This window comes from Mobula birostris, chromosome 7, assembly GCF_030028105.1.
Source record: "Mobula birostris isolate sMobBir1 chromosome 7, sMobBir1.hap1, whole genome shotgun sequence".
Taxonomy (NCBI): domain Eukaryota; kingdom Metazoa; phylum Chordata; class Chondrichthyes; order Myliobatiformes; family Myliobatidae; genus Mobula; species Mobula birostris.
In genome coordinates this window covers 170,183,544-170,208,134 of record NC_092376.1, presented here as the reverse complement: position 1 = coordinate 170,208,134, position 24,591 = coordinate 170,183,544, and the positions used below count along the sequence as shown (strand labels likewise).

Genomic DNA, 24,591 nt, shown 5'->3' with positions numbered 1-24,591 from the left:
GAAGTACCTTAGTCCTGAAAAAACTTGGGATGAACAGATGACCTGGAGTACCATTCTTGGGAATCACCCATTGCGGCTGGGCCTTGTGAACAAGTGTGTCATTTCCCCAACAAATGGGTGCTATCATCTTAGCTTGGGACAAAATGGTGGTAGGTTGCTCCTCTCTTTCAGGCTCATTGAACTGATGAGATAAGACATCCGGTTTTTAATTCTTTGACCCCCGGTCGATTGGTCAGAACAAAATTGAACTGGTTAAAAAAAAAGAGAAATCCTGGCCTGCCTGGAATTCAGACTTTTTGCCTCCTGAATACATCCAGGTTTTTGTGGTCTGTACATATAAGTAAATGGGTTTCTGCCCCTCTCAATCCAGTGACATCATTCCTGCAATGCCAACTTGATCACGTGCAGCTCTCTCTTTCTAATGTCAGAGTTCACCTCTGCTGGAGAAAAATGGACATGGGTTCAGTTTATTTTTTGAAGGTGTCCATTGAGAAAATATGCACCCACTCCAAGGACTAAGATGTCTTCCTCCATGATGAAAGGAATGTCTGGGTTAGGTGAAACCAAAATAGGAGTTGTCATGAACTGCTGTTTGAGTTCTGCAAAAGCACTCTCCAATTCGGTAGTCCAATCAAAAGGACCTGTGGATCTTTTAGTTAATACTGTCAGCAGAGCCTCCACTGAGCTGAAGGTCCTGATGAACTTCAAAGGTTCAAAAGTTCAATTATTATCGAAGTATACAACTATGAGATTCTTCATCTCCAGACAGCCGCAAAACCAAGAGGGCACGATCATCCACCTCCAAATACCTCCTCCCCACAAAAAAAAATGAACAAAAATACAACAGACATATTGATCTCCAAAACCCCCAACGCCTGCACACAAAAAACATGAAAGATTGGGTGAAAAACGTAGTATGTAAAAACTTATAAGGCTGAAAAAAAATCTATAGTCCAAGTCCATATTCAAAATGCAGAAAATCTGGGTAACATTCTCCAGGCCCAACAGCAGGTATTTCAGTCCCTGCAGCAGAGTGATCCCACCAGCAGTCAAAAGGCAGGTAGCCAGTTCTCACCTTCCGCATTCATCTCAATGCTTCAGTCACCATTGCCACTTTAATCAGCGAACAATGGAAGTTTTAATCTGCGAAATGGAGGCAATCACTGGCTTGCGCTCCATCCAGCAGCCTTCTCATCACATTTATGCCATAGCCATCTTGACCGGAAAACTTTCTGTAAAAGTTGGCAAATCCCAGGAATCATTGGATTTGCTTCATATTGGATGGTTGTGGCCAATCTCTGACTGCTTGAGCCTTACTAGGGTCCATCTTGAGACTGCCATTGGAGATGATAAAACCAAAAAATGAAAAGGTGATTTTGTGAAATTTGGTTTTCTCCAGCTTGACCTAAAGTCCATAATCTAGAAGCCTCTTTAAAATATTTCTGATATTAGCCACAAGCTCCTCCATGTACTTTGAGAAAATTAGGGTGTCATCCAAGTTAACAAAGGCACAGTTATAGACAGCATCCCGAAGGACATAATTTATAAAGGCCTGGAAAACTGCTGGAGCATTTGGAAAGCCAAACACATGCCTCATAGTGCTTTGTCAGTGTGTTGAATGTAGTGTCCACTTGTTGCCCTCTTTTCTGTGGACCAGATTGTACGCACTCCACAAGTCCAGCTTTGAGAATGCTCTTGCCCCTTGGAGAATCCCAAAGGCAGTGTTCATGAGTGGAAGCGGGTAACAATTCTTGGCCATTATGCAATTCAGTTCTCTATAATCAATGCATGACCACAGGCCGCCCTTCCTTTTTCTCAATGAAGAAGAAAAAGCCTGCACCCTCTGTTGAGGTGGAGGGTCGAATGAATCCCATGGCAAGAGCTTCTTTTATATACTCCTACAAAGCACTTCCCTGCAAACTTGAGAGTGCATGCAATCGACCTCATTGTTGACAAGTACCAGGCAGTGGATCTTCTGAACAGTTGTAGGGTTGTGCAGTGAAAGAGTTGAGGCCTTTGCCTTGCTGAAGAGCTACATAGAACATAGAACATAGAATAGTACAGTACATTACAGGCCCTTTGGCCCACAATGTTGTACTGCCCCACAAACCCTGCCTCCCATATAACCCCCCACCTTAAATTCCTCCATATACCTGTATAGTACTCTCCTAAACTTCACTAGTGTATCTGCCTCCACCACTGACTCAGGCAGTACATTCACGCACCAACCACTCTCTGAGTAAAAAACCTTCCTCTAATATCCCCCTTGAACTTCCCGCCCCTTACCTTAAAGCCATGTCCTCTTGTATTGAGCAGTGGTGCCCTGGGGAAGAGGTGTTGGCTATCCACTCTATCTATTCCTCTTAATATCTTGTACACCTTCATCATGTGTTCTCTCATCCTCCTTCTCTCCCAAGAGTAAAGCCCTAGCTCCCTTAATCTCTGATCATAATCCATGCTCTCTAAACCAGTCAGCATCCTGGTAAATCTCTTCTGTACCCTTTCCAATGCTTGCACTTCCTTCCTATAGTGAGGCGACCAGAACTGGACACAGTACTCCAAGTGCGGCCAAACCAGAGTTTTATAGAGCTGCATCATTACCTCGTGACTCTTAAACTCCATCCTTCGATTGATGAAAGCTAACACCCCATAAGCTTTCTTAACTACCCTATCTATCTGTGATGCAACTTTCAAGGATCTGTGGACATGTACCCCAAGATCCCACTGCTCCTCCACACTACCAAGTATCCTGCCATTTACTTTGTACTCTGCCTTGGAGTTTGTCCTTCCAAAGTGTACCACCTCACACTTCTCTGGGTTGAACTCCATCTGCCACTTCTCAGCCCACTTCTGCATCCTATCAATGTCTCTCTGCAATCTTCAACAATCCTCTACACTATCTACAACACCACCAACCTTTGTGGTGTCTGCAAACTTGCCAACCCAGCCTTCTACCCCAACATCCAGGTCGTTAATAAAAATCATGAAAAGTAGAGGTCCTTATGGGACAGCACTAGTCACAACCCTCCAATCCCAATGTACTCCCTCCACCATGACCCTCTGCTTTCTGCAGGCAAGTGAATTCTGTATCTACCTGGCCAAACTTCACTGGATCCCATGCTTTCTGACTTTCTGAATAAGCCCACCATGTAGAACCTTGTGAAATGCCTTACTAAAATCCATGTAGATCACATCTACCCTCATCTATATGCCTGGTCACCTCCTCAAAGAACTCTATCAGGCTTGTTAGACATGATCTGCCCTTCACAAAGCCATGCTGGCTGTCCCTGATCAGACCATGATTCTCTAAATGCCCATAGCTCCTATCTCTAAGAATCCTTTCCAACAGCTTTCCCACCACCGACATAAGGCTTACTGGTCTAAAATTACCCGGACTATCCCTACTACCTTTTTTGAACAAGGGGACAACATTCACCTCCCTCCAATCCTCCAGTACCATTCCCGTAGACAACGAGGACATAAAGATCCTAGCCCGAGGCTCAGCAATCTCTTCCCTTGCCTAGTGGAGCAGCCTGGGGAATATTCTGTCAGGCCCCGGGAACTTATCCGTCCTAATATATTTTAACAACTCCAAAACCTCCTCTCCCTTAATATCAACATGCTCCAGAACATCAACCTCACTCATACTGTCCTCTCCGTCATCAAGTTCCCTCTCATTGGTGAATACCGAAGAGAAGTATTCATTGAGAATCTCGCTCACTTCCACAGCCTCCAAGCACATCTTCCCACCTTTATCTCTAATCTGTCCTACCTTCACTCCTGTCATCCCTTTCTTCTTCACATAATTGAAGAATGCCTTCGGATTTTCCTTTACCCTACTCGCCAAGGCCTTCTCATGCCCCCTTCTTGCTCTTCTCAGCTCTTTCTTAAGCTCCTTTCTTGCTACCCTATATTCCTCAATAGACCCATCTGATCTTTGCTTCCTAAACCTCATGTATGCTGCCTTCTTCCACCTGACTAGAATTTCCACCTCACTTGTCACCCATGGTTCCTTCACCCTACCACTCTTTATCTTCCTCACCGGGACAAATTTATCCCTAACATCCTGCAAGAGATCCCTAAACATCGACCGCATGTCCGTAGTACATTTCCCTGCAAAAACATCATCCCAATTCACACCTGCAAGTTCTAGCCTTATACCCTCATAATTTGCCCTTCCCCAATTAAAAATTTTTCTGTCCTCTCTGATTCTATCCTTTTCCATGGTAATACTGAAGGCCAGGGAGCGGTAGTCACTGTTCCCCAGATGCTCACCCACTGAGAGATCTGCGACCTGACCCGGTTCGTAACAATACCAGATCTAGTATGGCATTCCCCCTAGTCGACCTGTCAACATACTGTGACAGGAATCCGTCCTGGACACACTTAACACACTCTGCCCCATCTAAACCCTTGGAACTAATCAGGTGACAATCAATATTAGGGAAGTTAAAGTCACCCATGATAACAACCCTGTTATTTTTGCACCTTTCCAAAATCTGCCTCCCAATCTGCTCCTCTGTATCTCTGCTACTACCAGGGGGCCTATAGGATACCCCCAGTAAAGTAACTGCTCCCTTCCTGCTCCTGACTTCCACCCATACTGACTCAAAAGAGGATCCTGCTACATTACCCACCCTTTCTGTAGCTGTAATAATATCCCTGACCAGTAATGCCACCCCCTCCTCCCCCCCCCCCCACCCCGCATCCCTTTTAAAGCACTGAAATCCAGGAATATTGAGAATCCATTCCTGCCCTGGTGCCAGCCAAGTCTCTGTAATGACCACTACATCATAATTCCATGTATGTATCCAAGCTCTCAGTTCATCACCTTTGTTCCTGACTCTTCTTGCATTGAGGTACACACACTTTCTACCTTTACATCCTTTATTCTGCTTCTCTTTCCTCAAAGCCTCTCTATATGTCAGATCTGGCTTTACTCCATGCACTTCTTTCACTGCTCTATCGTTCCGGGTCCCATCCCCCTTGCAAATTAGTTTAAACCCTCCCGACCATGCTAGCAAACCTACCTGCAAGGATATTGCTCCCCCTCAAGTTCAGGTGCACCCCATCCAATCTGTACAGGTCACACTTTCCCCAGAAGAGATGCCAATGATCCAAAAATCTAAAACCCTGCCCCCTGCACCAACTCCTCAGCCACGCATTCAACTGCCATCTCCTCCAATTCTTATCGTCACTGTCATGTAGCACTGGCAGCAATCCTGAGAACGCCACCCTTTAGGTCCTGTTCTTCGGCCTTCTGCCTAGTTCCCAAAACTCACACTTCAGGACCTCATCCCTCTTCCTGTTTATGTCATTGTTACCAACATGTATCATGATGTCTGTTTGCTTTCCCTCTCGTACCAGGACGTCGTGCACCCGGTCAGAGACATCCCGGACCCTGGCACCCAGGAGGCAACAAACCATGCGGGTGTCCTTCTCACATCCACAAAATCTCCTGTCTGCTCCCCTGACTATAGAGTCTCCAATGACGACAGCTCTCCTTTTCTCCGTCCCACCCTTCTGCACCACAGGGTCAGACTCAGTGCCAGAGGCCCTGCTACCATGACTCACACCTGGTCAGTCATCCCCGCTAACAGTATTCAGGATGATAAACTTATTATTCAGGGAAATGGCTATAGGGGTGCTCTGCACTACCTGTCTACTCAACTTCGCTTTACCCCCTCTGACTGTCACCCAACGACCTGCTTCCGGCAGCCTAGGTGTGACTACCTCCCTGTAGCTCTCATCTCTGACTGTCTCATTCTCCCTTATGTGTCGAAGGTCATCCAGCTGCTGCTCCAGGTTCCTTACACGGTCTTCCAGATCACCCAGACGCATGCTCTTCTAGCAGATGTGACTCTACAGGAGAGGGAAGTTCCCCCAAAGCTGTCACATCTCACATCACCGTCTCAGGAGGCATTGTAAAGCCTAACTGGGAGCAAGCTCGTCCTCCGCCTCTTCTCGTCGAAGCCTCTCGAGACAAGGCTTTAAAGCTCCACTCCTTCACTGGCCCACTCACTCACTGGCCGTTCCGCTTGAACTACCCCTCTATTTATTTGTTTGAGCTTTTCAAACTGTTTGGTCACCTGACTTCAATTGCCCAATCAGCTGCTTTCTGCTGAGCTATTCAAATCTTGATTACTTGATTGCACAGTCCAATGGCCAAAACTGCCAGAATCTCTCGAGTCAAAGCCTCTCCTTCCACTCCTTCACTGGCCCACTCACTCACTGGCTGTTTTCCACAACACAGCACCCCTTCCAAGTCCTTGTAGGAGGAAGGGATTTCAACTGGCTTGGGTGTTACAACTACTCTTGAACATTCCTCTTAGGATAACTCCTGAGGCTCCTTAGGTAGCAGGGGTGATTCGGTAGATTTTCTTCCATAGGTTTACAAGAATCTTTTGTTCAGACGGATAACAAATCAGCGTTCAAATCCTCATCCTTATCCTCAGAAAATGCGAATGCGGCACTGCAAATGGACTTTGTGCTCCTGGGACTAGGCTCCAAGGGTCTATATTTAGGAGCCTTTCTCTTAGATGGACATGGCGATGGGTTCCCTTAGGCTTGGCTACTAAGGCTTCAGACTGCTTGAGCACCGCCTTGGTGGGCCTCTTGGCTTGCTTCTGAAATAAAAACCCTCTCTCTGCAGTTCCAGTGCACCCCCGACTAGACATGGTCGGGACTCACATGGCACTGTTGACTGGAGCTGGCTTGTTTGCCCTTGGACGCTGAATTGGGTTTTCCAAAGGCTTCAGGTTACCCTGAGCAAAAGTCTGCCTCCTTGTCAGCCGAGGCCTCAGGGGAGTCTAGGGGTCAGAATACCAAAGCAATCATATTCCCTCTTGCAATGACTTGATAATGCAATGATTTTCTCATCCTTCCAGTTCTTGCAAGGGTTATACCCAGAAGATCTCTGCTTTCAACTTGACACCAGAATCAGTAGGATTGGGAGTAGTGGCTGCTACCACTACAGTCTTCTCGACACTGCACAATCTTAGCAGTTTTTCCAATGGCTGCAACCCCCTTTTGGTCTGGGCAGATCCTGCAACAGGAAGGTTTTACAAATGCCATTAAGGGTGTATTCAGGCGTTCAGCCTGCATGTGACCTGCTTTCCTACAGTATTAGCAGCAACATCAACTCTGACACCCAGACCTCTCATCAGTGAGAGTCTTGTGCAGCCGATTTGCATTGGCTCGACAGGATCTTGTGCAGGAGACATGCTGGTCATTGAATGAGGGCAGAAATGGAGCAATGAAGCGAGGCTTGGGCAAGTCCTCTTCAACCTCTGGAGAAAGTGTTCAGCCAAGTGATTATCGAGGCTGATGAACTGATCAATTGGAACCTCTAAGTCCTCTACCAGCTCTCCTAAGGCAAAGGCATCCATTAATTCGACTCAGAATCTGTGGCAGTACAGAGGGGGCCAAAGCTTCCCCGTTCCAGCCACAGTCCTCAGCCAAAGGCCGAAACTCAGTAGCACAGATGGCTGCTGACCAACTACCTTGCCGCATGTTCATCAAATGGTTCGAGGCTCTGTTTACGCTGGTGGGATGATGGCGCACCCTCTTCATGGCATTCATGAATTCTTGCAAATCAAGAACAGATTTTTAACCTCCATTCCCAATGTGGAATGGCCTAGGCCAGGCCTCACTGACCATCACTGCCTAAGGTCGCTCCGAAGTTTTGTCAACACATCCAAGTGGGCACATGGGGAGACAGCATACTCGACCACTACTACTCTCCCTTCCACAACGCTTATAAAGTGCTTCTCCACCAACTATTTGGAAAATCCGATCACTTCTCCATCTTGCTGCTGCTGAGTACAGCCAGAAGCTGAAACAAGAGGCACCCATAGTTAAAACCGTCCACGGTTGGTCCAACCAATTGGTCTCTATGTCACAGAATTGCTTTGATGATGTCAACTGGAATGTCTTTCGTGATGAGGTTGACTCCAAGTTTTATCCGGATGAGGATGACTTGTGAGCTTCATCTGGAAGTGTATTGAGGATGTTGTCCCCCAAAAATCGGTCGGGGTCTATCCAAACCAGAAACCCTGGATCAACAGTTTTGTGCGTGCTGCACTTACCACGCGAGACAGAGCTTACGCCGTCAGGAACCAACAGGAACTCAAGAAATGCAACTATGATCTACCCAAAGTCATCAAGGCAGCAAAATAACACTACAGGAACAAGATCCAGACACAGCTCTCCACCAACACACGCAGCTTATGGCAAGGTCTGCATGCCATAGCAGACTTCAAAGCTAAACGCAGTGGAGTTTCCAACATCGCTGCCTCTCTCGCAGATGAGCTAAATCTTTTTTACACTCAGTTCAATGTTGCCACCATTGCGTCCCTGGGGAGAGCCATTGAAGCAGCCTGCACCTTGGTCATCTCTGAGACTGAAGTACGCAGGATGAGCGGACAGTCACAAGGCTGTGGGACTGGACAACATCCCAGGGCGGGTACTCAGAGTGTGCATAGCACAGCTGTCAGGTGTGTTTATAGACGTTTTTAATCTCTCCCTCTCCCAGTGTAGAGTGCCCTACTGCTTCAAAACATCCACCATTGTTCCTGTACCTAAAAAGACCAGGGTAACATGTCTGAACGACTGGAGTCCTGTAGTACTCTCGTCAAGAATAAGCAAGTGCTTTGAGAGGCTGGTCAAGGACTATCACCCACACTAGAACCCCTACAATTCACCAACTGACCCAACTGATCAACAGATAACACAAAAGCCACAGCTCTACACACCGTCCTTACACATCTGGAGGAAAAGGATGCTTACGTGAGAATGCTGTTCTTAGATGACAGTTCTGCATTCCACACTATACTTCCCTCCAGACGACAAGAAGCTCAGAGACCTCGGCCTTCACCCTGCCTTGTGCAGCTGGATCCTGGACTTCCTCTCAGATCCCTGGCAGGTGGTAAGAGTGGGCTCCCTCACATCCACCCCTCTGACCCTCAACACAGGTGCCCCTCAGAGCTGTGTCCTAAGCCCCCTCCTTTATGCTCTGTATATTCATCACTGTGTCACCACCCACAGCTCCAATCTGCTAATTATATTTGCTGATGATACTACATTGATTGGCCTTATCTAAAATAATAAAAAGGCAGCCTACAGAGAAGTCATCACCCTGACACAGTGATGTTAAGAAAACATTCTCTTCCTCAGTGTCACAAAAACAAAGGAGCTGCTTGTGGACTACGGGAGGAATGGAGGAATGGAGACTGGCTAACTCCTATTGATAGCAATGGATCTGGGATTGATTAAGTGAGCAGCTTTCAGTTCCTCAGCATACACATCACCAAGGATCTCATGTGGTCTGTATATACTGGCTGTGTGGTGAAAAAAGCACAACAGCTCCTCGTTCACCTCAGACAGTTGAAGAGGTTCGGCATGAGTCCCAGATCCTAAGTACTCTCTACAGGGGCACAATTGAGAGCATCTTGACTGGCTGCATCGCTACCTGGTACGGGAACTGTACTTCCCTCAATTGCAGGACTCTGCAGAGAGTGGAGCTGACAGCACACTGCATCTGTAGATGTGAACTTCCCACTATACAGGACGTTTAAGGAGACAGGTGCATAAAAAGGGCCCAAAGGATCATTGCGGACCTAGTCACCCCAACCACAAACTGTTCCAGCTGCTGCCATCCAGGAAACAGTACCGCAGCATAAAAGCCGGGACCAACAGGCTCCAGAACAGCTCCTTCCACCAGGCCATCAGACTGATTAATTCATGCTGACACAACTGAATTTCTATGTTATATTGACTTCCCTGTTGTACATATTATTTATTATAAATTACTATAAATTGCACATTGTGCATTCAGACAGACACATAACATAAAGATTTTTACTCCACATGTCAGTGAAGGATGTAAGAAATAAAGCCATTTTAGTTCAATTCTGGATAAAGGAGCGAGTTGATTCTGTCTCGGGTCTTTCCTGACAAGGGCTAGCAGTGCAGTGTGGTGTGTATAGGATCCACCTGATCCCCACGCATCTCAAGAAACCCTGTCACAGGGTAGAGCAGATGGAGATCCAGCACAACCATCTTCCACCTCAGTCTGTCTTCCACTCACTCCTCTCCTGTCATGAAATATCTCTGGATTCAGCTGGGTTATTCTAGACAGACAGATCTTCACAAGCTGCATCTGTCTCACTGAAGGTTCTGTAGAAGATCAAAAAGAATGGGGAAAAAAAGAAGTTCAACATTAATGACCTACTTGGGGTAAAGGAAATATGTCTTAAATATTCATTCAGTTGTTGTTGTTTCTCTCTACACAGAAAACAGAGATCAGGTTTATTTCTTGGAAAAAAATTATGATGATATTATACTTGAAAGACCAAACAATCCTGGAAATGGCCCTTTTGTCTTGGAATGGAAACCACACTCAGAGCAGCACACCTACCAAATGGGAACTTTCACCAGAATCTCAAGACGGTGGACTGGAAATTGGAACGATGACTGGAGATCGATTAACTTGTGCCAGGAAATGAGATTGGATTATCGTACTGGTAATCTGATAATTAATGGACCCAACTTTAAATTTGCAGGATTATTCACTTTAACTCAAGCACAGAAAAACGTGAAGCAATATGAAATATTTGGAATCAAAGGTAAGTGGGGAAGACAAGAATTTCTGATTATCTTCAAATAATTTCATGTAAAATGATGAGAGATTGTGAGAATCATGAGATTTCTTTCACCCAGTGAAGAGTGAATCTCCCATTAAAACAAATAGGGGGAAGATTCTTGATACCTGCTTGTGAAATTTTTGTCAGGAGCAAATATCGTTTGATCATTTTACCAGATACAGCAAGGAAAAGAAGCAACAAAAATAAAATGCTGGAGAAACTCAACAGGTCAGCTAGCATCTATAATTTGAAATGAACTGTCTATGTTTCGTTCTAAGACCCTTCATGAGAACAGGAAAGGAAAAGGGCAGAAGAATAAAAGACTGGGGTAGAGGGAGGAGTGACAGCTGGTAGAACATAGAATGGTACAGCACAGTACAGGCCCTTCGGCCCACAATGTTGTGTCGACCCTTAAACCCTGCCTCCCATATAACCCCCCACCTCAATTTCCTCCATTTTCCTGTCTAGTAGTCTCTTAAACTTCACTAGTGTATCTGCCTCCACCACTGACTCAGGTAGTGCATTCCATGCACCAGCCACTCTCTGAGTGAAAAACCTTCCACTAATATCCCCCTTGAACTTCCCACCCCTTAACTTCCCACCCCTTACCTTAAAGCCATGTCCTCTTGTATTGAGCAGTGGTGCCCTGGGGAAGAGGCGCTGGCTGTCCACTCTATCTATTCCTCTTAATATCTTGTATACTGCTATCATGTCTCCTCTCATCCTCCTCCTCTCCAGAGAGTAAAACCCTAGCTCCCTTAATCTCTGATCATAATGCATACTCTCTAAACCAGGCAGCATCCTGGTAAATCTCCTCTGTACCCTTCCACATCCTTCCTATAGTGAGGGGAACAGAACTGGACACAGTACTCCAAGTGTGGCCTAACCAGAGTTTTACAGAGCTGCATCATTACCCCATGACTCTTAAACTCTATTCCTCCTCTTAAGAAAGCTGACACTCCATAAGCTTTCTTAACTACCCTATCTACCTGTGAGACAACTTTCAGGGATCTGTGTTCATGTAACCCCAGATCCCTCTGCTCCTCCACACTTCAAAGTATCCTGCCATTTACTTTGTACTCTGCCTTGGAGTTTGTCCTTCCAAAGTGTACCACCTCACACTTCTCCGGGTTGAAATCCACCTGCCACTTCTCATCTCACTTCTGCATCTTATCAATGTCTCTCTGCAATCTGCAACAATCCTCTACACTATCCACAACACCACCAACCTTTGTGTCGTCTGCAAACTTGCCAACCCTCTCCTCCATCCCCACATCCAGGTCGTTAATAAAAATCACGAAAAGTAGAGGTCCCAGAACCAATCTTTGTGGGACACCACTAGTCACAACCCTCCAATTCGAATGTACTCCCTCCACCACGACACTCTGCTTTCTGCAGGCAAGCCAATTCTGAATCCACCTGGCCAAACTTCCCTGGATCCCATGCCTTCTGACTTTCTGAATAAGCGTACCATGTGGATCCTTATCAAATGCCTTACTAAAATCCATGTAGATCATATCCACCGCACTACCCTCATCCATATGCCTGGTCACCTCCTCAAAGAACTCTATCAGGCTTGTTAGACACGATCTGCCCTTCACAAAGCCATGCTGACTGTCCCTGATCAGACCATGATTCTCTAAATGCCCATAGATCCTATCTCTAAGAATCCTTTCCAACAGCTTTCCCACCACAGACGTAAGGCTCCCTGGTCTATAAGTGAATCCATGGGAGGAGAGTGGGTATGTGTGAAAGGGAAGGAATGACGTGAGAAGCTGGGCTGTGTTAAGTGGAAGAGGCAAAGAGCTGAAGCAGGAGGAAGCTGATACGAGAGGACTGTGGAGCATGGAATAAGGGGGAGGAGATGGGAAACAAGGGAGGAAGGTGTGGGTAATGTGCAGCTCACAGAGGCTGGTGAGGGGAAAGAGACTGGGAAGGGCCTGTTGTCTGGGAATGGAAACCAGACTCATGGCTGGACATCTGGAAACTGAGGCCTTTCCAATGAACAGACAAGGCCTGGTGGAACAGGGTGTCTCACTGGAGAACGAGACACACGTACCAGCAGATGGATCTGGATTCTGGAACCATTAATTTGAAAATTAGTAAATACACCTTTGAACTTGCAGTATTGTCCACTCTGAGTCAAACACAGCCAAGGAAACGAATTCAGAAATAATATGAAAACTTTGGGATTAAAGGTGAGTGGGCCAGACAAAGATCAATAACATGTTTCCATGCAAATAATTAGAGTACTTCTCCCACTAAAACAACTTAGAGAAAAGTACTTTTTCATTGCCTCTGACATAAAAATGGTTTGTCAATTTTCTGCAAGAACAGGAAGCCATGGAATCTACCCCACAGTGAGTATTATGGTCTGTTCACTGACATGGTGTAATAGGGACTGAATTGTGTTGTGAAACATGTCGATGACTTCTAATAAATCTCAGCACAGTGGGTCTGGGGTGAGACTGGACTTTGAAACTACTGATCAGTGTTACCCAGTGGACCATGTCAATGGCTCACTTGGTCAAGATCAATGAGGAAGCCAATTTTCTGTGGAACTTGGACTTTGTCAGAGAGTTCATTCCATAAGGGCAACTTCACAAAGGGATATATGTATTAATTCAGTTGCATCTTAAACTTGTTTGCATTCTTGAATCAAAATTGCCATGCGGAGACCAAAAATAGAGAACAGCTGGAATTTCCCTACGTGAAATGTGAGCAAGTAAAGGACTTCCAGTCCTGTGTTTCCTAAGGTGAAATTCCCAGCTTGCTGGCATTTACAGGAGGTGAATCTGCTGGCACTCTCAATTGCTGCACTCTACACGTACAACCAGGGTTTTGTAGGAATACACTGATATTCCCCGGCATTGACAGTGGGAAAAACTGCTGGTGGTCCTGGTGCGAGGTCACTCATTTCACTGGGGAATTTACAGGGTGAGGAGGAAAGAGTGGAAGAAAGGAAATTACTTGATTCTGTGAGTTTGTGTTTAGCTGAATTTGTTCATTTATAAGTATTTTCAAATGATATTATATATTAAATATGTATTAAATGAAAATATCTATTTATTTAATTTTAATATAATTGGTGCCATTCCGAAACATTCCAACACTCTGGCAGCTTCAGCAGGGGACCAACCTGGGAGTGTGACTCTATCTCCTGTGGACAATTCTCCACAGTTGTGCAGGTGGGGCTAGTCTGTCCCATCTATATGACATAAAGCCAGTCAGTTAGACTTTGCCACCATATATGGCATTGCCAATTGGCTCCAGGTTGCTCCCAACCAATCTTTGTCCTCTGGAGAATCAGAGCTGTGAGCTACACAACCCAGCCCAATCCTATCTGTTAGCCTAAAATTAGTGCTGCATGCTGGGTTGGTGAGGGGAATGCTTACTGTCTCATGGAGACACAAAAGACTGCAGATGCTGAAATCTGGAGAAATGCACAGTCCTGGAGGAACTCAACAGCTCAGGCAGCACCAATGCAGAGAAATGCACAGTCTGTGTCCATTTCTCTCCAGAGATGCTACCTGACCTGCTGAGTTCCTTTGGCTTATGATGTGCCACTGTCAGACAGACTAAGGAACAGTAGAGTTGGGTCCTGAAGTGCCATCCTGACCAAAGGACTGGCCTCAGACCTTTGACCTTGGAATGAAATTGCACCAGATTGAATTCACCACAGCAGAATATCCATTAACCTACACACCCCTGGATTTCATTATTTCTTGCCATGTTCCAGGATGGACAAAGTCAGGGAATTCTTTTACAGAACCAGCCTCTCTCGGGGAGACCTTCTTCATGGAGGATCAATAATTGGAGACCTGCCCAGGTACATTAAATAGAGTCATAGAGTCTTGGAAAAGTACAGCAGAGAAACAGGCCCTTCGGACAAACTAGTTCATTCCAAAACCATTCAAACAGCCTACTTTCATTGACCTACACCAGGACCATAGCCCTCTATCCCCTACCCTTTCATGTTCTTGTCCACACTTGGCTTAAACGTTGAAATCGCATGCACCACCTTGTATTGGCAGCTCATTTCACACACTGACGACTTTCCTGTCATGTTCCCCTTAAGAGGGCATTGATGGCAGTTACATACAGGCCTCCCAACAGTGGCTGGGATGTGGACCACAGGTTACAACAGAAATAGAAAAGGTGAGTGTAAAGGACAATGTTATGGCAGTCATGGGAGATTTTAACATGCTAGTTGATTGGGAAAATTAGGATGGTATTGGATCTCAAGAGAGTGAGCTTGTTGAATGCCTAAGAGATAGCTTTTCAGAGCTGTTTGTCATTGAGCCTACTAGGGGATCACCTATACTGGATTGAGTGTTATGTAATGAGCCAGAGGCCATCAGGGAGCTTAAGGTAAACGAACCCCGAGGAACCAGTGATCACAATATGATTGTGTTCAACTTGAAATTTGATAGGGAGAAAGTAAAGTCTGATGTAACAATACTTCAGTGGAGTAAGGGAAATTACAGTGGTATGAGAGAAGAGATGGCCAAAGTAAATTGGAAGGAGCTGCTGGCAGGGACGTCAGCCGAGCAGCAATGGCATGAGTTTGTTGGAGAAATGAGAAAGGTGCAGGACATTGAATTTCAAAAATGAAGGAATACTCAAATGGTAAGATAGTACAACTGTGGCTGATAAGGGAAAATTTTGGACCAGCTTATTTCCAACTGTGATAAGACTGCTGAACGGATCCTGACCCGGATCTAAACGGATCATACCCTCCAAATATCTGGACCTGCCTCTTGGTTTTTTTTTGCACTACCTTACTTTCCCTGTTCTATTTTCTATTTATGATTTATAATTTAAACTTTTAATATTTACTATCCATCTGTATTCCAGGGAGCGCAAAGCGCAGAATCAAATATCGCTCTAGTATCAATTGTTTGGCGACAATAAAGTATGAAGTATAAAGTAAGGGAAGTTTAAACTAATGTAAAATCAGAAGAGAGGGCATACAACAAAGCAAAAATGAGTGGGAAGACAGAGGATTATGAAGCTTTTAAAACCCTGCCGAGAGCAACCAAAAGAATTATTAGGATGGAAAGGATGAACTATGAAAGCAAGCTAGCAAATAATATCGAAGAGGACAGTAAAAGTTTTTTCAAGTATGTAAAAAATAAAAGAAAAATGAGGGTGTATAAGGGCCGCTAGAAAATGAGGCTGGAAAAATAATAACGGGACAAAGAGATGGCTGATGAACGAAATGTGTATTTTGCATCAGTCTTCACTATGGAAGACACTGGCAGTACACCTGATGTTGTAGTCTGTGAAGGAAGAGAAGTGGGTACAGTTACTATTACAAGAGAGAAAGTGCTCAAAAAGCTGAAAGATCTAAAGGTACGTAGGTCACCTGGACCAGAGGAAAAGCGCCCTAGGTTTCTGAAAGAGGTAACGTTAGAGTTTATGGTGGCACTAGAAATGACCTTTCAAAAATCATTGGACTCTGGCATGGTGCCAGAGTACTTGTCAATTGCAAATGTCACTTCACTCTTGATGAAAGGAGGAAGCCAGCAGAAAGGAAATTACAGACCAATTAGCTGTCCTCAGTGGTTGGGAAGATATTAGAGTCAATTGCTATGGATGAAGTTATGGAGTACTTGATGACACGAGACAAGATAGTACAAAGTCAGCATGGTTTCCTTCAGGAAGGTGCCACACATGAGGCTGCTTACCAAATTAAGAGACCGTGGTATTACAGGAAAGTTACTAACATGGTTGCAGCATTAGCTGATTGATAGGAGGCAGCAAGTGAGAATTAAAGGATCCTTTTCTGGTTGGCTGCCAGTGACTAATGGTATTCCACAGAGGCTGACATTGGGACCACTTCCTTTCATGCTGTATATAAACGATTTAGATGATGCAACAGATAGCTTTGCTGCCAAGTTTGCAGATGATACGGAGATTGTTGGAGGGGCAGGTAGTGTTAAGGAAACAGGTAGGATGCAAAAGGACTTAGATTAGGAGAATGGGCAAGAAATTGGCGAATGAAGTACAATTTTGGATATGCACGGTCATGCACTTTGGTAGTAAAATAAATGTGTGGACTACTTTCTAAACGGGGAGAAAATCTAGGAATCTAAGATGCAGGGGGACTTGTGCAGAACACCCTGAAGGTTAACTTGCAGGTTGGTGGTGAAGAAGGCAAATGCCATATTAGCATTCATTTCAAGAGGTCTAGAATAAAAGAGCAAGGATGTGATGCTGAGGCTTTATAAGGCACTAGTGAGGTCTCACCTTGAGTATTGTGAACAGTTTTGGGCCCCTCATCTTAGAAAAGATGTGCTGGCATTGGAGAGGATCCAGAGGAGCTTCACAGGAATGATTCCAGGACTGAAAGGGTTATCATACGAGGAACGTTTGATGGCTCTGGGTCTGTACTCGCTGGAATTCAGAAAGATGGGGGGGGGGGGATATCATTGAAACCTTTCGAATGTTGAAAGGCCTAGACAGAGTAGATATGGAAAAGATTTTTCCCGTGGTGGGAGAGTCTAGGACAAGAGGGCACGGCATCAGGATAGAAGGGCGCCATTTCAAAACAGAGGTGCGGAGAAATTTCTTCAGCCAAAGGGTGGTAAATTTGTGGAATTTGTTGCCTGATGCACTGTGGAGGCCAGGTCACTGGGAGTATATAAGGCAGAGATTGTTAGGTTCTTGATTGGACATGACATCAAAGATTACAGGGAGAAGGCCGGGAACTGGGGTTGAGGAGGAGATAGAAAAAAAAGATCAGCCATGATTGAATGATGAAGCAGACTCGATGAAACAGGTGGCCTAATTCTGCTCCTATGTCTTATGGTCTTATGGTCTTAAAGTTTTCACATTTCACCCTTGACCCATGCCCTCTGGTTGTAGTCCACCCCAACCTTAGTTGAAAAAAGCCTTCTTGCATATACCTTATCTATACCCCTCAAATCTCACAATCTTCTATATTCTAAGGAATAAAGTCCGAAAATGTTCCATCTTTCCTTATAATTCAAGTCTTCCAGACCTGGCAACATCCTTGTAAGTTTTCTCTCTGTTCTCTCTACTTTTTCTACAATATTTCCAACTTTCCTGTAGATTGGTGACCAAAACTGCACACAGTCCTCTGCAGGTGGCCTCACCAATGTCCTGTACAATTTCAACATACTGTAACTGCAATGATCTATGATGTTAATCTTGTCCACAGTCTCCCAGGGCATGTGTCAGGTTGACTTACTGAAGTGTGCTGGCACCTTGAGGACAGAGTCAGACTGGTGACTTTTCCATGTAATACGATAATCCTGGCAAGACAGTCGCAACATTTTCAGTGCACCTTCCACTGGTGAGATTCAATCTCCTGCCTACTGGGTTGTCGGAAGTTACAAACTCCTTCAAACTGTGTGTCCCTGAGCTGAACTCTGACACTGCAGTGGGTTCAGGGGAAAGGTCCCTGGTTCTGCGCTGCCTCACTAACCCAGGTTGAGCTGGGCTGAGTTTCAATGGCCCTGCTGTGCAATTCCACGACGTGAATGCACACATACATGCAGAACTGCTGAGAACAGAAACATCCTGAGGTCAAAACAGAAAATGCTGGAAAACTCAGCCAATCAGGCAGCATTTGTGGAAAGGAGAACAGTTAATGATTTCAGTCAAACACACATCATCAGAATAGTTTATATTTCAGATTTCCAGCATCTGCAGTTTTTCCTTGATGGTCACATCCTGAGTTCAGTTCGAGCCCGATCATTGGACTGTACACGTCATCACTCACTCTGAATCTCATTGGTCTGTTTCTCACAGTTGAGACGAGTTCACAGCAGCCTCTGTTGGGCAGTGACGTCACCCTCAGCTGTACCATCTCCAGACTCCCAGATACCATCAGTCTCCACTGGAAAACAGTGGGCTCATCCCAGCAGAACAGGAGAAACACTGATCAGATCCGCCTGAATAACACCGTCTATCTGATGGTCCGACACGTTACAGTGGAGGATGGGAAGTTGTATCAGTGTGAAGTGCGGGAAAACGGAAACATTGTTCTCACAAGCAAAGCAGATTTTACTGTAGACACACGTAAGTGTTGTTATCAACTGTTGGATATTAAAATTGCACTTGTATCATCAGTGGTTCATGTAATGTTGGGAGTGAACCCCTTGAAAGAGTATAGTCTGTGATCAACAGTCCTGTGTAATTTGCATCAAGTGTTAGACAGAAGCTTCCAGAAAGTCTCTCTGCGGAGTAGCTGCCTGCTTTTCTCTGTGTAACAGTCACAGCACACAGGAAGGAGGCTCTTCTGTCAGATTTGTACAGAAGACACGTGTAATTAGACACGTGTAAGTGTTGTTATCAAATGTTGGATCTAAAATTACATTTGTATAATAGGTGGTTCATGTAATGTTGGGAGTGAACCCCTTGGAAGATTGTAGTCTTTTGAAACCAAACTGTAATAAGTACTTTTTTCATAGTTAATTTGCTTTTATGTGGAATTCACAAAATGCCACCATTTAAACCTTGAACAGCTGGACAAAACATAAAACGTTTTTATATAAATGGGGATGAGAATTTTTCATCATTGTCTCTGAAAATAGGCTGTTATAACAGGTGACTATGTTCTCCACTGTCTCTCTGATACAGATTTATATTGGAGACATTACACCCTTTATCGTCCCAGCACAGATTACAGTGAACTCCACCTGGTTTGCTATTCTTGTTCTACTTATTACTCTACTGCTGTGTGGAACTGGGGATCACATCAACGTCAGAACCACCAGAAACAAATAGCGGCTGCAACAATCCATCAGCCCATCAATGTCAACAGCACCGACTTTGAGAATCGACTGATGACCTCGGTGAAAAAATTCAATGGCAAGAATTTCAGTGTGAGGATTGTCCCGGTTTTATTTGGAGATGCCGGAGTTTACACATGTTTTCTGGAAACAAATACATTTCCGACCATTGAGTTAATCACAGTGAAAGGTTGGAGACAGAATGTTGCAGTTGCTTTTATCAATTAAGTCATTGTTTAAAATGTAAATAACCTGCTTGTTTCCACAGTCACAGCTGAACCGTCTGATACAGTGACTGAGGGAGACACCGTTACCCTGAGCTGCTCTGTGTCTGACATCACTGCATCAACCAGACTGGTTTGGATCAACGGAGACGGTAAAACCATTGGAGACAAAACACTGACTGGGGAAGAGAAATCACTGGGTCTGATCGTACAGAAAGCTGAGAGAGGCAGAGGGAAATGGATGTGTGGTGTGTTTGATCAAGACAGGCTCCGGATTATCGTCCCGTATTATCAGGAGCTCAGTGGTGAGTTTTTGCAGGTTTGCTCTTCATATTGAGAGACATGATCACATTTGGTGTCATTAATTCTGTTTGCTATAGTGAAACTTCTTTATATTCTGTGTGGGAGTCTCGCTGATGGGGCTGGTCAGTCTGATGCTTTGGTGATCTAAATATTCTTCAGAAGGTAAGAAAGAGGCTTAAGACTTGTTGCTTATGATCATTTTATTAAATGGTCCAAGAACCAATGAAAATAGTGGAGAAGTGCGTTGAGAGACAAAGAGGGAAAGAGAAGAGCAGGAAAAGAGCAGAGGAAGAGAAGCTGATGAAAAAAGAGTGAAAGAGTGAACAGAGGAGATCTGATCTTCTTAAACCAAGCAAATGATTCCATTGAGATAGGAATATAACCAATAATATAACGGTTAACAAATTAAATAGCCATATTGAAGGAAAATTATATCTGCCTCTGAAACTAAAGGTTAGAAACCATTCAAAGGTTCATTTATTATTAAAGTATACAATTGTGAAATTCCTCTTCTCCTTGAAACCAAGATGAAAATAATAACAACCAATTATCAACCACCAACTACCCTCTCCCCGCACAAAAACGGAACAGGAACATCGACCCCCGGATCGGGCAAAAAACACAGGAACTAAGAGATTTTCAGAAAAATGCTGTGTCAACTTTAAACACTGAACAATCTCATGTATGTCAGTAATTATGTAAGAATACAAACAAGCATAACAAAGTAAAACTACAAGAAAAATAACAATTCCACAGCCCAATCCAGCAAGATTATAATATGAACCATGGGATAACTCTGTGTCCCCAGAATCAATATTGAAACGTCTCTTTTCCCTGCATCACTGATTCTCTTGGGAGGCTCACGGAGTCAGAACAACATAGAAACATAGAAAACCTGCAGCACAATACAGGCCCTTTGGCCCACAATGCTGTGCTGAACACGTACTTACTTCAGAAATTACCTTGGGGTTACCCATAGCCATCGTCCAACCTCCATGTAACTATCCAGGAGTCTCTTAAAAGACCCTATTGTACCTGCCTCCCACCAACATTACCGGCAGCTCATACCATGCACTCACTACTCTCAGCGTAAAAAACTTACCCCTGACATCTCCTCTGTACCTACTTCCAAGCACCTTAAAACTACGCCCTCTCATGTTAGACATTGGGTAATGTCAGGTAAATGGAGACTTTCCATTGGTTTCCTGGACCAGGCCCACTGCTACAATCAGCACACACCTTCTATCATGTCCATGCTGACCAATACTGAGCACATTCTACATATTAATGACAAGGTCCCGAGAGTCACTGGGCATCAGTGTAGAGACTCCACCCCAGACACTGTAAGGCAGTTAAAAACTCTTAAAATTAAATTTAAATGACAAATCTTTTGAAATCTCAAATTGTAAAACACAAGCAACATGCTTAAAACACGTGACTGAAGTTCAACTGAGAAATTCCTTCTCCTTTCCCCACCTTAAACCAGACCTGAACTGGGTCGGATTAGAGAGTGATACTTCAGTGGAATATTGGGAATCCCAGCAATTAGTGTTGCAACTGTGAATTAGTCACATGGAGACTGGAGTGTCGATGTAAAACGGCTTTATTCAGCATGATGAGAGACATTTTAGAGAAATTCTCAAAAGAATCCCACTGAACTCAAAGTACGTTGATATTTTCTACTCCTTCAGCACAAAAATAATAGGATGTGATTAAATACAGTTTTAATGGTTGTGATTGCATTTTCTCCTTCAAAAAAGTGGGTGAAAAAGTTAAATCATCAGGAGTGTTTGATAGCTCTCTTGGAGTTCAGAAGAATGAGGAGGGATCTCATTGAAACCTACCGAATATTGATAGGCCCAGGTGGTTGGTCATGGAGAGGATGTCTGCAATGGTGGAGGAATCTAGGACCAGAGGGCACAGCCTCAGAAATGAAGGATATTCCTTAAGAACAGTGATGAGGAGGAATTTCTTTAGGCAGGGTAGCGTGAATTTGTGGAATTCATTACCATTTGCAGCTGTGGAGACCAAGTCTTTGGGTATATTTAAAGCGGAGGTCAATGACGGACATAAAACATTACAGGAGAAGTCATGAGAATCAGGTGTGTATGGAATGTATATCAGCCATGATCTTGAGCAGTCGCGATAAGCCAAATTCTGTTCCAATGCCTTATGCTCTTATTTGGTTGCATACAAGTCTTGTATAGAAATACAAGTGTACAATGGTTGAAAATCTCCACTGACAATGTATCTTTGAAAAATCTGAGATTTGTGGACAATGTGAAGGCTTTTAAGGAAGAAGTGCGAGGCAATCAAAACATTATTCTTTTATCACTGTGTTGAGGGATAGCTCTCTCTGTCGACAATAGGGTGTATAAAAGTGACAAGCCTTGTACTAGATGGACAATTGGTTCTTGTTTGTATTAACTAGTCCACATTACAGTGGACGAGATGCTGAGCATCTTTAAATGTATGAAGGTAGATAAGTCTTCTGGGCCTGATCTAGTGTATCCAAAGGCACTGATGGAAGCTAGAGAAGAAACTGCAGAGCCACAGTTAAGGTAAATCCATCAGTATTAATGAAAAGTGAAGTGCTGGGTGATTGGATGGTGGGTAATAGTGGCCTTTATTTCAGAAGGGCTGCAAAGTAAAACCTCAGAATTATAGACCAGTAAGCTTAACATCTCCCATTTATAAGTTACTGAAGAAGATTCTGAGGGACAAGGTTTACATGTATTTGGAAAGACTGGAATTGATTTGGGACAGTCAACACAGCCCTACATTTGGGAGATCAAATCTGATTGAGATTTGAAGAGATAACCAAGAAAGGTGGATGAGAGAGGGTGTTGATATGGTCTATACAAACTGCATGAGAGCCATGGACCCCGTGGTACACCACTTGGTGCTGATCTCCAGTCAGGAAATGCCAAGCAACCTGTCATGGGGGGGGGGGGCGGCATTGGAAAAGCCTCACCAAAATGCATGTGAACCTCACTTTTCATTGCTGCACTAATCAATTTTCTTAGTCATTTGATTTTTTAATTACCTTATTTAATTGATTGTTATGAAACATTATTCTTGTTAAAAACACTTTGTGATTCAGAAAGGTTCATATTAATTTCAGGAGCTGTAATGAGACCTTCAGCTCTGCTGGGGGTAGACCAAAGAGTATTGGGTTCTGAAGTTTCAGAGCACCTGAACTGGTTTATTTTTCTTCAGTGAGAGTCGTCAATCATTTAGAGTTGCTTGTGTGTTTTCTTTTCTCACAGCTTTGCATTGTGGTCTCCTGGTGCCTTCTGTTTAAGCTTATTAAGTTTATTTTGATAGGCTCAGAAATTCGGTGTTCCATGTACACTTGAAGCAAATGCCCAATTCGCTCTGATTACCGGGTCCTAGTTTGAGAACATTACTTCTCGCAGTGCCGCTTGGCTGAGCCACAATGTCTTGGAATTTTTATGAATGAACTCTCAACTGCATCTCTACATGTTCTTTCTTTTCTCTGCACTTGGTTTCCGATATTGCCAGCACTCGTCGTGCCAGGGGCCGAACGGATGTGTGAGAAATCCCAAACAATTTTAATCAGAAACTGTGAATGGAATCAGAACTCACAACTTCCTCAAAATTAATTTTCCATCTGTTCCTCATGACACAGATCACATTGAGAAGCTGTTGTCTGATTACATTTTCCTTCCCATTTGCAGGAAGCGGGAATTCTATTTACTTTCTCCATCAGGAAGGGGACTTTGTATTGAAGGGGCCAGACAATCCTGGAAGTGACTCCATTGATTTGGAATGGAGGCCACACACAGGGCAACAAACCACAAAGCGATTGGCCACTTTTCACAGAGAAGATCAGCGGTGGGCCGTACAATGGAGTGATGAGTTCAGTAAAATACCAGACATTTCGGAGAGGTTACATGTGGACCGGGGTACCCTTAATCTGAGAATCAGGGAGCCCACCTTTCAACTTGCAGGACTGTTCACCTGGAATCAGACACAGTCCGGTGGGAAAATCCTGAGACAGTGTGAAATACTTGGGATCAAAGGTATGTTGGTTAATGAATAGAATGGGTTCAAAAACATAATTTTCCTGTGACTATTTCTTCAGATTTATCACATAATGTTGGGATTGTGTCTGTATATTTCCTGTACATGCCTGCAAGAAAACAAATCTCAAGTTAGTATTGGTGACAGATGCATTCTTCGTTAATAAATTAACTTTGAACAGTGATCCTCTTACCCAGAATGCAGCATAACATGAATTATGTATTAAAATTGGTGGGTAACAATATTTGAGTCATTTATTTGGTCAGTTTTGTATACACATTGCTGCAGAGTTGGAGGTGATGGGATTGAACTTGTGGTGAGAGCTGTGGAAAATGGCTCTGGTCTGAATATCTAAACTACAGCTCATCTGTGACAAAATCTCTGATTTTGAAATTGGAATGGCAGCAGAGGTGCTCATGCTCAGCAAAATTACCCATATTGGCATTGAAGAAAATGTTGAGATTTTCACACATGAACAACTTTATGTGGAAGTTTGAATCTGCTGTCGGGATGAATGGGGCCGGTAGTGCTGAGGAAACGGAGAGTCTGCAGAGAGACTTGGATACATTGGAAGAATGGGCAGAGAGGTGGCAACTGAAGTACAATGTTGGA

General features: G+C 44.1%; 1 protein-coding gene across 1 annotated transcript in view; it reads left to right on the top strand.

Annotated features, from left to right (window-relative positions):
• Nucleotides 1-24,591, top strand: part of LOC140200569 (uncharacterized) — a 556,670-nt gene that overhangs the window by 488,452 nt on the left and 43,627 nt on the right. Inside the window, exons 3-7 of the mRNA XM_072264083.1 lie at nt 10,293-10,625; nt 18,423-18,692; nt 19,254-19,595; nt 19,674-19,934; nt 23,634-23,978. Coding sequence (XP_072120184.1) covers nt 10,293-10,625; nt 18,423-18,692; nt 19,254-19,595; nt 19,674-19,934; nt 23,634-23,978 — 1,551 coding nt within the window. The remainder of the gene's footprint in view (nt 1-10,292; nt 10,626-18,422; nt 18,693-19,253; nt 19,596-19,673; nt 19,935-23,633; nt 23,979-24,591) is intronic.